The 14,819-nt window shown below is 36.0% G+C and overlaps 1 protein-coding gene across 2 annotated transcripts; it reads right to left on the reverse strand.

The window, feature by feature from the left end:
* Nucleotides 1-4,617: 4,617 nt before the first annotated feature.
* On the reverse strand, nt 4,618-14,480 carry LOC132175827 (calmodulin-binding transcription activator 5-like). Of its 2 annotated transcripts, none has more exons than XM_059587899.1 (12): nt 14,253-14,480; nt 13,796-13,921; nt 13,456-13,568; nt 12,879-12,967; nt 12,663-12,757; nt 12,265-12,384; nt 12,142-12,179; nt 9,203-9,604; nt 6,463-7,160; nt 5,578-6,124; nt 5,052-5,360; nt 4,618-4,971 (listed from the first exon to the last, which is right to left on the reverse strand). In XM_059587899.1, the coding sequence occupies exons 1-12, from the start codon at nt 14,305-14,307 to the stop codon at nt 4,936-4,938; spliced, it is 2,628 nt and encodes an 875-aa protein (XP_059443882.1). In that variant the 5' UTR covers nt 14,308-14,480; the 3' UTR covers nt 4,618-4,935. The 2 variants fall into 2 exon arrangements, with proteins under 2 accessions (XP_059443882.1, XP_059443874.1); XM_059587891.1 differs by having other exon boundaries at nt 4,619-4,971; nt 12,265-12,393.
* Nucleotides 14,481-14,819: the final 339 nt, after the last annotated feature.

Genomic DNA, 14,819 nt, shown 5'->3' on the forward strand with positions numbered 1-14,819 from the left:
TATGATCAACTTAATTCATTTATTGATGAGCTAGATTTTGAATCGTTCTCTCTTTTTTTTTTTTTTTTTTTCTTCTGTCGGTAAAAGAAAATGTAAACTATAAGCCACAGGGTAAAAAAAAAAAAAGAAAGACTTGAGATCTAGATTGATGTGTGGGAGTCAACTGTCAGTTTGTATATATGAAGTGATAGTGATAAAGCCTTTAGCAAACAATTAATACTATGTTGTCTTATTCATCTAAAATGTTGGCTCCACTTTGTCGCCTCTCACGTGAAATTATATTGCATATATAGATAATTTTTTTTTTTTAAAAAAAATTAAACTCCTTGGCTCTCACTTTGAGAATATCTTTGCTGTGGACAACCCTTTCATTTTTGATTAGCTTCAAAACTTTTAATCTCCCCCATTATCTCTAATGAAGAAAATTTTGTGCTTATTTCTATACCCAAGAAGAAGAGGGCCACTCAGCCCTAAATAGATTGGGCCTGGAAGGGATGATGGGCCTTTTCTTCAAGCATAAATAGTGGTACTTTTTATGCGGGAAGTCTCATATTCTCCCAAAGTCCATGTGGTGTGATTTTTTATAATATTTGGTATATGAAAATAGACTTTTTAGTTGGGAAATCACGCCACATAAGTTTTAGAGGACATTGTATTCATCATTATGATGTGAAGGGATGCCATTAACACCGTTAGAGTTTCTATCGAGAGGGTCACCTTATAGCCCTTACTCAAAAAAAGAAAAAAAAGGTGCCTTTGGTCTCCCAATTCAGGCCTATATATAGGGCCTTGCAACACTCTTTACAAGCTAATTATCTCTACGATTTTAGCCTCAGGGCTGAAGTCTCTCATCACCAATATTTCATCTCCATGTATCTCCCAATGCATATCCACCCCTACTATCTCTATCCTCCTCAATTGCTCCCTTTTTGGAAAGTTTGCCTCTAGTAGATGTTTTCGTCGATGGGAACCCTTTGATTTTCCCTAAGTTTAGAGAACAAAGTTACTTTTTGTTTTCCTATCAAAATATATTTCACAATGCATTCCCTTTCATTTCTCTATACCATTAATATATTATTTTTTACAAAATACAAATTCTCTACCTACCCTCAATTTTTTTCACAAAATCTTAACACAACCCCCACTTAAAGACAAAAGATGAAAGACGAGAGATGAAAGATAAATGTTTATATTAAAATAATGTATAGGGGACTACTTTGGAAAACACTGTAACAACACTTTATAGTTGGTCAAATGTATGAAATCTGATGTGTGTAGGTTTTTGTGGGTTTTTTTTTTTTTTTTTTTGTAAACATAAGAAAGTGAATGACATATAGATGTGCTCAAGACTAGATCAACGAACCAAATTGAGCCACGTGTTGATTTGATGGATGGGGATGGGCCTGAGCGTGTGCTGACTAGATTCTCATCCAGACGAATAGCGGAATAGGATCTCCATGTGTCACAAAAGCATTGAAACGGCATGTCTTTTAACACAAGCCTGTCCAAACAAGCTTAATAATTCATTCGGACGAAGATGAAGAGTAGCAAAAAATTGGCTATAAAATGAAGATCTTTGGTTGAATGAAAAAGACTCACATCTCTCGCTCTCTCATTTTTACTCAATTGATAGGATATGTTGGAAATGCGAGAGAAATCTAAGACACTTGGTTTAGTAAAGTTTTAGTAAAAGAAGGTGGTGGAACTCTATGGGAGATTCTTGGAGGAGTTGGCTACATAAGTAAGGACTACACCCTCTTTGAACTATAGCTATTAAAAGTTATGTCATAGTAATGTAGTAACTTATATTGAAGTATTATTATGCGTATGTTCAATGCATAAGTATTGTAAGAAGTGGTTTTAGGGAAGATTTTTGTGAGAAGAATAAATTTTGCATGATGCACGTCTAAACATTTTTCGGGGTTTGTTCGGACAATATGCTGATAAAATAGAGTCAATGAAGCTTGTTTGGCATCTTTTTCGGACTCTGCTTGAATGGGGTTAGCAACAGAGAGACTTGTTCTATATATTGTTTGGACGCCATTCGAACGAGATGTTTTTATAGGGAGACCCGAGATGCTTGGTCGGTACACTTGTTCATACCATGTCTAGATGAGACTTGCAACTGAAGCACTCGTTCGGTAGCCTTAAGGTTAGAACTGTTATCAAATAGATCAAATCCTTCATATTGGATTGGGCCTTTGATCATCTCATTTGAATATCAATTAGTATCCAGTTAGAGAAGCCAAAGACTTTTATGGCAATTTGAAATCGTACCTTACAAGGTATGTTCTAAGAGCTATCAACGCGAGTAGAGTGACACTGTTGCACCTTAACAATCTCTCCCTCAACGTGACGCTCTCACGACTCAAACCCATAACTTTGACTTTGATACCACTTGTTGGATCAGTGCTTTGACCATCTCATTTAAAAACCAATTAATATTTAGTGAGAGAAGTCAAAGTCTTTTATGACAGTTGAAATCGCACTCCGCAAGGCATGTTCTTGGAGTTGTTCACGTGAGTAACGCGACACTCTTTTACCTCAACAGTCCACTTTTCATTAAATTTCTATTGGTCCTCGCATGCCATACCCAATCAGAATGCGACATGTGTCTCATATTTAATAAAAAATAATAAAGAAAAATATAAACATAAAAAAAAAAATTAAATATAAATATAAAAAATAAAAAGAACAATATTTTTTAAGAAAAAAAAATAGGGGGTGGTCAAACCACCTCCAAGCTTTTGGGAGTAGTCTCGGCCACTCCCTTTGGCCGAATAGGGAGTTGTCGAACCACTCCAAAAGCTTCGAACCATCTCAGGCGATTCAAAGAGCATTCTTTGCAGTCTCACCAAAACTAATTTTTGGTTATTTTGGTGAGGCAATTTGATGAAAATGACTAAAATTCTCACTCAGCATTTTAATCCAAAATAAATGGTGAGTGAATAGTACTCACAAGTTTGTGAGTACTATTCACTCACCAAATTAATAAGAAATAATATAAATTTTCTCTCACATTTCTTATTCTTTAAAAAAGTTAAAAAAGAAATAAAGAAGTATTTAAAAAAGAATATTTAAATTGAATAATAAAAGTTGATAGTTAAAATAATAAGGCTGCTTGAATGCTTTAAAAAAGTGAGTAATTAAAATAGATAAAAATGTACTTTTGGTGAGTAAAATTTGGTGAAGCTAATAAGAATACTCTAAGGGGTTAAACACCAACTCTTTATATATATATATATATATGAAGTGAAATCCTTTCAAAGCAATGTCACTTTGTGATCTATTTTTGTCATGTAAACCCCATATACACAGTTTTGCCTGCAAGAATTATGTATTGGTTCCGTGAGGACTCGGAATAGTCAATCTTATGGTATTAACCAAACAAGTCAACTATTTGAGTTAAACATGTGGCACTTCTCTCTCTCCTTTTTTATTATTTTATTTTTTTATTTTTTTTAATTCTGTCTCATTGTATTGTTTGACGTGTATCCATAACAACAGAAATAACTCTTGGAGACAATAATTAACAATCTTCCATTGTTGAGGATGACAATTATATTGATATCTTGTTCATATTAGATTTGGTATGCTATAAAAGTTCCAAGCAGTTTGATTTAAGTAAATCTTTTATAATATTTTTAATTCTTCATTGTATTAGCTAGGCTGATTAAGATTTTGCCACTAGAACATCTGAAAATTCCTTTAGTCAAAACACCAGTTTTAACAGAACAGAGTTTTGAATTTTTTTAAAATATTCCCTAATAGGCCATGTCATATCGCAGTTCAATTTAGGCATTTATATATAAGAAGCCTCAATTGTGATTAGGGCTTTTTAGGTATCATGTAGATGTGGTTAATGTGTCCTTAAATTGTCATAAATGGTATAAGAACTAATCTAGTAATGCACGCAAGTACACTAATTACATATTAAAAGTTTCTTGTGCTGAAAAGCACTAATCAGAGGGATCAAAATCCCAAAAAAAACTTGAGGCATGAAACTGTCAAAATCTTAAAACCCTTTGAAAGGATTAGTCCAAACTGACCTTAATCTATGCATTTAAAATATTTACATTCTGCAAAGTACGGATTTGGCTTAGGTGCTGTAAAAATCTCATGTAGTGTTATTTACAGCACCTAAGCCAAATCCACGAAGTGCATAAGTACTCTTACTGGATTTTTATCATTTGCTAAGTGCGCCATCAAGTGCCGGACATTCAAGAAGAACAAGAAAGGAATTGCTATTTCCAAGTGGAGGTCTTTCCATAAGCTTGGTTTCAGTGAGTTTGAAATCATTGGCGGCCTCAATGAAGAGAATGTGATTGGCACCGGAGCTTCTGGGAAAGTCTACAAGGTTGTGCTAAGCAATGGCGAGGTGGTGGCGGTGAAGAAACTATGGGGAGGAGGAGCCAGAGTTGCAGATTTTGGAGTTGCTAAGGCTGTTGCAGAAGTTAGTAAAGGGGTGGTGGAAGCTATGTCTGTCATTGCAGGCTCCTGTGGTTACATTGCTCCTGTAGTTTTACATATCCAAGATTCTTGTGTTCAAAAGCACTAATGAGAGGGATCAAAATCCAAAAAAAAAAAAAAAAAAAAACCGAAGGCATGACACTGTCAAAAGCTTAAAACACTTTGAAAGGATTAGTCCAAACTGACCTTAATCTAGGCATTTAAATATTTACAGGCCACAAAGTACGGATTTCGGTTAGGTGCTATATATATATATAAAATAAAATAAAAAAATAAAAAACTATAAAGCTCCTGTAGTTTTATTTACAGCAACTAAGCCAAATGCACAAAGTACAGAATTACTCTTACTGGATTTTTATCATATGCTACATGCAGCATCAACTGCCGGACTTCCTAGCATCTGAACAACTGAACCTTATTGAAACCTGTATCTGCACAACTGGACTTCACTAGTTCATATCAATATCAATTATCAGGTTCACGAAGGCCTTCATATTCCAGCTGCAGAAAACAATACTAGATTGATTATTTGTTCAACTGAATTGAATAGTGAGGCTAAAATCTCCATGCAAGTCACCTACCCTGGCTTGATCATGGGTCATCTTCATCCTCCGATATTCTTGTTGTGCTGTCTTTGAAAGGATCATAGCCTGAACCTGTTCAACAGATCTCTGAATATGCTCTTCAGCTTGTTTTTGGCTAGCTCGATAGAAGTCCTCCACTGTATCACCTTCCTGCCTCTGATCAGGATCTGCTTCGACAGGATTACCACGAAGACCACGGAAACCCCTTCTTTTCAAACGCCAGCGCAGAATTGCTTTCTCAAGAATCCCAGTTGACCATAGAATTTTTAGGTACTGCTTCCGCACTTGGAAGCGGCGGAAAGCAGCCTGCACTTGAAAAACTTATAATCCATCATCTTCTCTTGAACATCTAATGTCTATGACAATGCCCACTTTGACTTAGAAAATTAAATTTGATCAAACTAAACATTTGACTAAACATTTGAGGCCTCTGTCATCCATCATGTGCTTCATACCGGTTGTAATGTTTTATTCTATTAAAGTGTCAATTATGTCAGTAAGAAGACAGGGAAAGAGGACTTACTTGAATTTTGATAGCACGATGACGCAGATTAAGGAATTGTTTGCGGATTTTCCAAGTTCGGAACCTATGTTGAATACGGGCAGCGGCTTTTATCCTTTTTCGTGACTCATAGTTTTGAAAGGCGTGTTGAATCTTCATTGCTGCAACTATACTGCGCGGTTCAGCCTCTGGAATCGAAAACCTAACTTCTTTGGCCCGTAGTTTTTGTATGTGCTCCCTGAATGCAGCCTGTATACGTGCAGCAGCTTCAGCAACTGTCCGACAAGCTGCCAATGTATCTTTTAGGCACAGCTGATCTTCACTGAGGTTTTCAGAGTTAGCTGTATCATATGAGCTGGTTTCAAGGGAACTGCTGACAATTCGTGCTACGTTCATATCCTTGAATTGTTCTACCAAGGCCTTTTCTGAAAGATAAGCTGCTAAGCCATCATACCCCTTTGAAGATGCAAGATCAGCAGCAGTGCATCCACCAGGGTGTTCTGATGTAGGGTCTGTGATGAAGTTTGGCTTTGCACCAGCAGATAAAAGGACTGCAACCATTTTTTCCCTGCATATTGCAAATTTTAGAAATAATAATCCAAGACCGGAAGTGATTTTTCAAAACCACTGCAGAAAGATATAACGTATGCTCCCAAAGCTGTAATGCATGTGTATGTGCAGGCTGAAACGGAGCTATCTATACTCAAATCAGCTTGAGAATTATTTATGTTACACAAACATGCTAAAAGTCATTAGTAAGAGCAGAAAAATCTTGGGCATGAAATTAATAGAGCAAGCTCAAGCTCTAATGGGGGATGAAAAGGGAAGTTCTAATGCGAAGGCTTCAAGAGTGAAGTAGGGCGCAGCAAACTTAGCAGTGATGTATATGATAAACGAAAGAAATACCTCCCACAATAAGCTGCCCAATGAAGAGCTGTCCATCCACATTTGTCACGAAAATCCAATGATATGCCGGACCTTGAAAATAAATAAACAGCCCAGGTATATCCTAGAATGGCACATAAATGTATTACAGCTTGACCTTGGACATCATATTCATTGGTTTTAGAGCCTGAAACAACTCTTTCCAGCAGCCACTCCTTCAGTCTGTTTTTCAATGTGAGTTCAAGCAGAATATCTTTTGCTTGTAGAAACGGAGTTTTGTTGTCTTCAATTGACTTGATAAAACATGCCCAACTATTTGATATGTTAGTGGTTTCAAGGTCAAACCTTTTGGCCTCCTCCAGGGCTTTTGGTGACACTTTATTAGACAGAATATTAAGGTTCTTAGATGTAGAGAAAAGCAGATCAGCAAGCCGATGCTGAGCTCGTAACTCTTCCCACCTGTACTTCTCTTCTGAGGAAACCACTGGGTCACTCGATAAAAGAGTATGATACTCAAACTTCCAAACTTGGCTGATGGCTTTGAGACCATCAAAACTCATAAAAAGGTTTACTAAACCAGGGGAATGTGGTAACACCAAACAGCGATACACCCCAACCTGAACAGTTTCTGCACGAACACAGACATCACCACAGACACAAAAGAGACTACACTTCGCAAGATGCAGATACTCTTCGTGAAAGAAGCCAGTGACTAGGATCTGCAACAACAATTAAACAAAGGTGAAAAGTTTATGGCAAGTATTTTAAGGTGACTGTCCTAAGTTATTCAAACCATATACATTATGCTCTATTCTATTCATGATCATTGATAATTAACTATGGCGCCAAGCATGATGCCTGACTGCAATCAAAAAAGAAACAAAAAAAAACTACCCAGACAGTTTCAAACCTTGTACCCAGTCTATTTTAGATTAATATCACAAGATTGAATTTTGACACTATTCATAATGAATATCAACTAGGACTTGTCTATTTTTGTTAAGTTCGAAATGAACGACAGTCTAGTTGGTTCAAAATATACATCACAGGAGCTCAAAACACAGTGCCAGCCATCAGCTTTAGGTGGAAATTATGATGGTTGCTCTATAGATTGTGATAAAAAAAAATGCTAAAATTGAAATCAGCTCTTAGAATTCGATTCAACCAAAAAGTTTCAATATTCAAATATCATTGTGTGATAAGTCTTGCATCATTCCTCCTAATTGACCGATTGAACAATATCAGCCTTGATTCAGACTCAGGCTTCTCAATAAGAGAGAACATTCTAGTCCACCAAATTTTTCTTCACACAAAATCTAGTTTCTACAACTATGAGCATAGACTATTGAGATATTTGGCAAGCATTTCAGGGAGTTGGATCATCTTCTTTTTTTTTTTTCGTCTGTTGAGGAATAATCCCACATTACCTATGGACAAGACTTTTGGGCATGTTTATAAGGAGTGGACAATCCTCTCTTATAGAGCCGGTTTTATGAGATGAGTTAGGCCCACAAATTTATTCATGGTATCAAAGCCTACCACAAGACGAATGGTGCCCACACTACTTACCCTATGACAAGGACCAAGAAAAATACTGGCCTGTATGTGAGGAAGGGTGTTGAGGAATAATCTCACATTGCCTGTGGACAAGACTTTTGACATGTTTATAAGGAGTGAGGAACCATCTCTTATAGAACCGGTTTTATGAGATGAGTTAAGCCCACAAATTTCTTCATCGTCCTTTCAGAATCTTCAAAACAATTTCAAAAATGGTCAAAGAATGATGTTATTAGAGCCAACTAAAAATGCATATTTTGTGACACATTTGAATTTTTAACTTTCTAGAAGTTTCTGTTAAATCATCAGTTATCCCAAAAGTTTAAGCTTATAAGAAGAGGTAAATTTAATCACATAACTATTACTTTAACACTATCCCTCATGTGTAGGCTCAAACTCCCTTTTAATAGGTGAGGCCCAAAACGTGGAATATTTAATTTAAATAGGGCGTGAATTGACGGAGTCAAGGTTCGATCTCAGGACCTTTGGCTCTGATACCATGTTAAATCACCACTTATCACGAAAGCTAATGTTAAATTACCATTTATCCCAAAAGCTTAAGTTGATAGGAAGAGGTAAATTTAATCATTTCATCATTAGTTCAACACTCCTCCTCACGAGTTGGCTCAAACTCCCTTTTAATAGGTTAGGCCCAACAAGTGGAATATTTAATTTAAATGGGGGGGAGTGAATTGACGGAGTCATGGTTCGATCCCAGGACCTTTGACTCTGATACCATATTAAATCACCAATTATCTCAAAAGCTTAAGCTTATAGAAAGAGGAAAATTTAATCACTTAACCATTACTTTAACAATCCCCTTCACATGTGGGCTCAAACTCCCTTTTAATAGGCAAGGCTCAACACGTAGAATATTTAATTTAAATTGGGGGTGAATTGACAAAGTCAAGGTTCGATCCCAACTCCCAAGACCTTTGGATCTGATATCATGTTAAACTTCTATTTATCTTAAAAGCTTAAGCTTTGGGTGATTTAACAATTTCACCAATTATTTGTACACAGTAAACTAACATTGTCAATATGTTTTCATTCCATATATTTTTTCCTTTTGAATGTTTATAAATTAAACCACTTATCTAAGACGAGTTGAAGGCATTTGAAGGATATAAGATGAAGCAGAAAGACTTTCAATCATAACAGAATACCATAAAACAGTAATGCAGGGTATTAGCAAAAGAAAAACCTCCATTTTCTCGGTAGAAGACACTGATGCAAGTGAGACATTCGTTATTCTAAATATATGCTCTGGAGTGGAAGATTGATGATCATCCACCACAAAAGGCACAAATGATTCATGACCGGAAGCAAGTGTTGCATCATCCATTGAACATGGCAATTCAGTCATGATGTTTACTAGGCTTCCAAAACTGTCCTCTCTTTGCAAACCATCATTGACCCTAATGTACAAGGAGTCACTGGTGCCTATGGTGATAGAATCATTTCTGGGTATGTTTGTGTTCACTTGACCCCTCACTGCCTGGACATTGATGCTGTCTGGGAAACTTGAATGAATGTTATCGCTCCGGGAAATTGGCTTCATCAAGTTACTGAAAGAAAAAGCTTCAGCTGAATCCTGTATCATTCCCTGTAATTACAAAAATAGTTGATTATTCATATAGCTCTGACTTATGTATTAAAAGTCATTTGGTGTTATAAATGGTTGATTCTTGGATGAAATGAAATTATAAGAAAATGTTTCAAATATGTATAATATCAGTATTCAGTAGGCATTATGTCCTGTTTTGGGATCGGGGCGTGGTAAAAGTACTAGAACAAACTGCCAAGAAAGCAGGTCGTGAGGTATATATAAAAGTCGGTTTGCAGGCATAATAAACTATAGAACATATATAGATGCTAAGTAGCTCAGTAAAAAAAAGTGTAGATGCTAACTAGGTAGTAATATAAAAAAGTAGATGGATTGAGAGCCAATCCTAGTAAAAGTCTAATGTTCTGTTCAGGTGTTACAAAGAAGGAAAAATTTGATCTGATGGATTGCTTACAAATGAAAGAAGGGTCTCTACCTGTTAGATACTTGGGTGGGCCTCTCCTCTCAAAGAAGTTATCTGCAGAAGATTGTGGGGTGTTGACTGAACAGAAGTTTAACAGGTATCTCTGGTCTGGAAATGATGCTACTCGAGCTTGAGCAAAGGTTGGTTGGGAATATGTATGTGCTCCTAAGCAAGAGGGAGAATTCGGCATAAAGAGGGTGGAGGAATGGAATAGTGCAGCAATGATGAGACATATTTGGATTCTTATTGCTAGGGGAAGATCATTGTGGGTTGCTTGGGTGAAAGAGTATTTGTTGAAGGGGAAAAGCTTTTGGCAAGTTAAGGTCCCGAATATATGCTCTTGGAGTTGGAAGAAATTGTTAAAGCTTTGTGAGTTAGTTAGGAGCTTTATAGAATTTGAGGTGGGAGATAGTGGCACCCAAGTGGAGTATATGACAGATATGGGCATTGGCCTGTGTATGATGTAGGAAGTTCATTAACAACAAAGTTATCGTATGTCACTCAAGGAAGCAGTTGGAGATGGCCTCCTGCTCGTTCTGATAATGTGGTGGAAATCCAAGCTAAACTGCCTTAAGTGGAGATTGGAGTTGCAGATAAACCAGGGTGGACATGCTCGAAGAAGGGGAGATTTTCAGTCACTTGGGAACCTTTGAGAGTGAAGTTTCCTACTGTTCCATGGTGGAAGATGGTTTGGTTCTCAATGGTTATAACTAGGCATGCGTTTATGCTATGGTTGGTGGTTAGGGGTTGACAATAGAAGACAGATTATTAAATTGGAGATATGAAGGGGATGTGGCATGTCTCTTCCGCCGTAACTGTATAGAATGTAAAGAGCATTTGTTCTTTCATTATGGATTTAGTAGGATAATTTGGAGAGAGATGACGAGTAAAAGCTTGATTGAGGATCCTTGTATTAGTTGGGAGGAGGTCATGGATTGGGGGATAAAAGGATTGAGAGGTAAGGGATTGAAGGTGAGTCTATGCCGGTTAAGTTTAGGGGCTGTTGTATACCATTTGAGGATGCAAAGGAACAATATTAAACATGGGAATCAGCCCAGAACTGAAGAGAAGCTTGTCAAAAGAATTACTTGGGAAATTAGGGCAAGAATGATTGCTAAAGGGCGATTCAAGATGAGTATGGAGAACTTGGAATTATGCAATAGATGGAACTTGCCGAGGAAGCTATTGGGTGCAGCCTAATTGCAGTTTGTGTTTTTGCTATGGGGGTGTTAGTTGAGTTCTGTATTTGAGTTGCGTGATAAGTGTAGTTCTGTCCTCTTTTTTTTAGCTACAGCTATGCGGAGTTGAGCTTTGATGCAGCTTGTTCTCTGCATTTTGTTGGTTAGCTGCTGTTGTAGCTAGAATTCTTGTTAAAATATTGATAAAGTGATTAAATTTACCTCTTCCTATCAGCTTAAGCTTTTAAAATAACTGGTAAGTTAACAGTTCCAGTTGGTTCTGGAGGGTGTAATGTTGTGTTCTTCTATAAAAGTTTTCATGCATCAAAAGAAAGAAAAAAAAAAAAAAAAAGTGCCATGAGAAAGCAGGTTGACCAAAACAATTTGACGCTCAACATTTGCACTTTCATGTGAAAATTTAAGACACCACCATTCTTCTGAGCAACAAACAGAAAAAACCACTGGAGAAGAAAGAAGTGAAAGAACATAACACATAAAGCCTGATCGCCGACAACTTGGCACTGTGAAGCCTCTGAACACCTATGTTGTGCAAAATAAACAGTTAAACTTCCCCATATCAATGTTAGCATTAGTATTAATGGCATAAGGGAGTAACTGGGTTGATTAAACAAGCATGCTCCCTGATGGACATATAACCATGCTCTACTCTTATGATACTCATGCCAAATCACTAAAACAATAAAATAATTTGTACTATATTGTACAGAAAAAGAAAGCTAAAAACTAAGGCACATTAAGTCTAAAAATAATCGTTCACTTTCTGCACAGCATACATCAAAGGTGTACCGACAAGGAGATGAAAAAACTCTTACATTGAAAAAAAGGTTGGTTCTTATGTGCAAAAACAAAAATATATATAGGAAGAGTTCTAGACTAGGAATGATTCTATTTACATCATATAAGGAGTCATTTACCTCAATTTGATTTGATTGATCAAAGCTTGAAACTTCATCTGCCAAAAAGAAGGTGAAATATTGAGTGTGAATTGTTTTCTGTCTAGCCACTGGCTCTGCTGCAGATACCATCTAATTATTTACCTTCTTTAGGTGCAGTTGAGTTGTTCGAATCATTTGTCAGTATGAGCTCCTCCCATTCCAGTGTATTAATCTCATGAAGCCTCAATTCATGATTCTGAACTGTTAAATTGTCACCAGGCCCTGTTGACTCTTTGAAAAGCAAAGGGTTTGAATGTTGTATATCCAAAAAAGGTACACTAATATAACAATAAATCAAGATAGAAGTTTTTTAACTAAACTTTTAAATCCAGGTAATAATTGTCTAGCATGATGAGAATTACTATAAATTAAATGAAGAATAAATCTTTTTATGACCTCTCTAAACTTAAAATTAACAGTATGCATACTAAAAGAAAATAATCCACCTCTCAATGAAAACATTATAGAATTCAATTCATCTAAAGTTCAAGTAATATCACCTAAAAAGTCTTTGTCGCCAGCATAATATACATGAATAGCGCCAGATTCTTCCTGTACTTCGCGATAATGAACAAGGACTATGTGTTCTAGGTTCCTGAAACAAAATAGTAGTATTAAATTCATAGATAAAATTACCTATGGAAAAAATTATCTTCTATATTATTAAGATATAGCTGACCAGTTTTTGGACTTAAAGCTTGACATAAATTACATACTTGTCAAGAAGCCAGTAACACCTGCGAGCAAAGGTCGGGTTATCTTGGCCATGCACATAGTATACATGGATCCTTTCTTCATTACCAACCTGAACCATGAAATGGCAAGCAAAGGGAACCTCATTGAAACAGAATTTGCCAAATGGAAAGAACCTTAACAATGAATTGTCCATTAATAGTGTACAGTTAATCAATATTCAAGAAATCAAATGAACACCAGCAACATTGGAGTTCATACTACAGCAAATTAAGCCACAACATCATTATATCCATACTCAGGTGAAAAGAATATGCCCAAAACATGCAGTTGCTGGTAACAGGTACATACAATCATCAAACAAAGCACAGAAAGGAGAAACATTAAATTGAACTTCTGGGGGTGCATACATGCATATATAGATAGATATAGATATGATGCATATGTGTATATATATATGTACCTGACATATCTGTGTGTTTGTCTGCTTGTATCAAGAAGTGCATATTGTAAAAACACAAATCACTCACTCAGGTACCATTAGTTGCATATACATAAGTTGATGCCACTATAACATATCAGAAATTGGGAGAACCTCACTTTTAAGCGTTCATGGGATTCATTGATCTTCCCACCCTTTTTCTTCTTCCAGTTATGACCATCCTTCCTGAAGTTCCTAAGCATCTTACGGTCATAAAGTACAATAGTGCCACCTGTTACATTTAACAGCCAAAATAGACAAAGAAACAATATCAGTAGTAATTGATATCATCCACTTCTGTATTAATATTAGGTACTTCAAGATATTACAAAGAACTCACTGTAAATGATAACATATGAAATGATTCTAGAAATTGCATGATAACATATGAAATGATTCTAGAGTTAAGCCTTGTACCAACCATGTTACAATTAATAGAAATGGGCAATAGCTAATTACTTTTGGGCAAGTTCACTGGATTGCTATTGACGCTGAAATGCTTGTAATTACAGAGTATTGCATGAATTTCATGAGGGCGGAGCCATCTTCTTCCGGCTTGGTTCACAATATTCCCAAAATCTAAATCTGTTCATGGAACAAGCCAACAAGGAACCATCAAAAAACAGAAGGCATGAGAAGACACTCTCTTTGTTCCAAAAATACTGGAAAGTGGATGAATAATCAACCAGGCAAAAAGCTACTGAAGAAGATCTTTTCTTGATTAGGAAAGCCAAAAAGAAAAAAAAAAAAGCAACATCAAAGTGCTTCCCTGCTTTAATAACACAGAATTTGATCACTGCAAAATGTTGTTCCAAAGTGTACTAAGTATGCTGATGCTGATGCTTCTGCTTCAAGAAATGCATTTCCAAATGCATAAATAAATTTTAAAAAAATGAAGTAGAATTTAAGTCCGTACCTTGCAAAGTATGGAATCCATGAATCTCGGAGCCCACGAGTTGGCCGGGCACCATTATTAAACCTCTGAGAAGCTCAACTCCTCCCAAACAGTTATTTTCTCAGAACTTAAAAACTCTCAATTCTGTACCTTAAACCCACCAAAGTCCCAGGCCAGAAAATCAACACCATCAACGAATACATTTCCAACACCATCAACAATAGTTCACAATAATTCCGGTTTTTCTAATATGAGTGTGCGTATAAAAGGAAAAAAAAAATGGAAAGGCACGTTGTTTTACTATAATTGCGGTTTTTCTTTCTTTCTTTTTTTTTTTCTGACTTTTTCTGGACCTCAGAAATACCGTGCCTTTTAAACTATCAATTTTAATTAATTTATCTTTAGTTAGTTTTAACCGTTAATTTCTAATAAAAATATCTAAAAAAAATCAAATTACCCTTTGATTTTTTTTTATTTCTTTTTTAATTTGAAGGTAAATTGAGAATTTTATAAAAAAACTAAGGGTTATAAACATCATTTTATCAATTTTAACATTAAAAATCTGACAAATGATGGGTCAATTAAATC

This window comes from Corylus avellana, chromosome ca1, assembly GCF_901000735.1.
Source record: "Corylus avellana chromosome ca1, CavTom2PMs-1.0".
NCBI classification, from domain to species: Eukaryota; Viridiplantae; Streptophyta; class Magnoliopsida; order Fagales; family Betulaceae; genus Corylus; species Corylus avellana.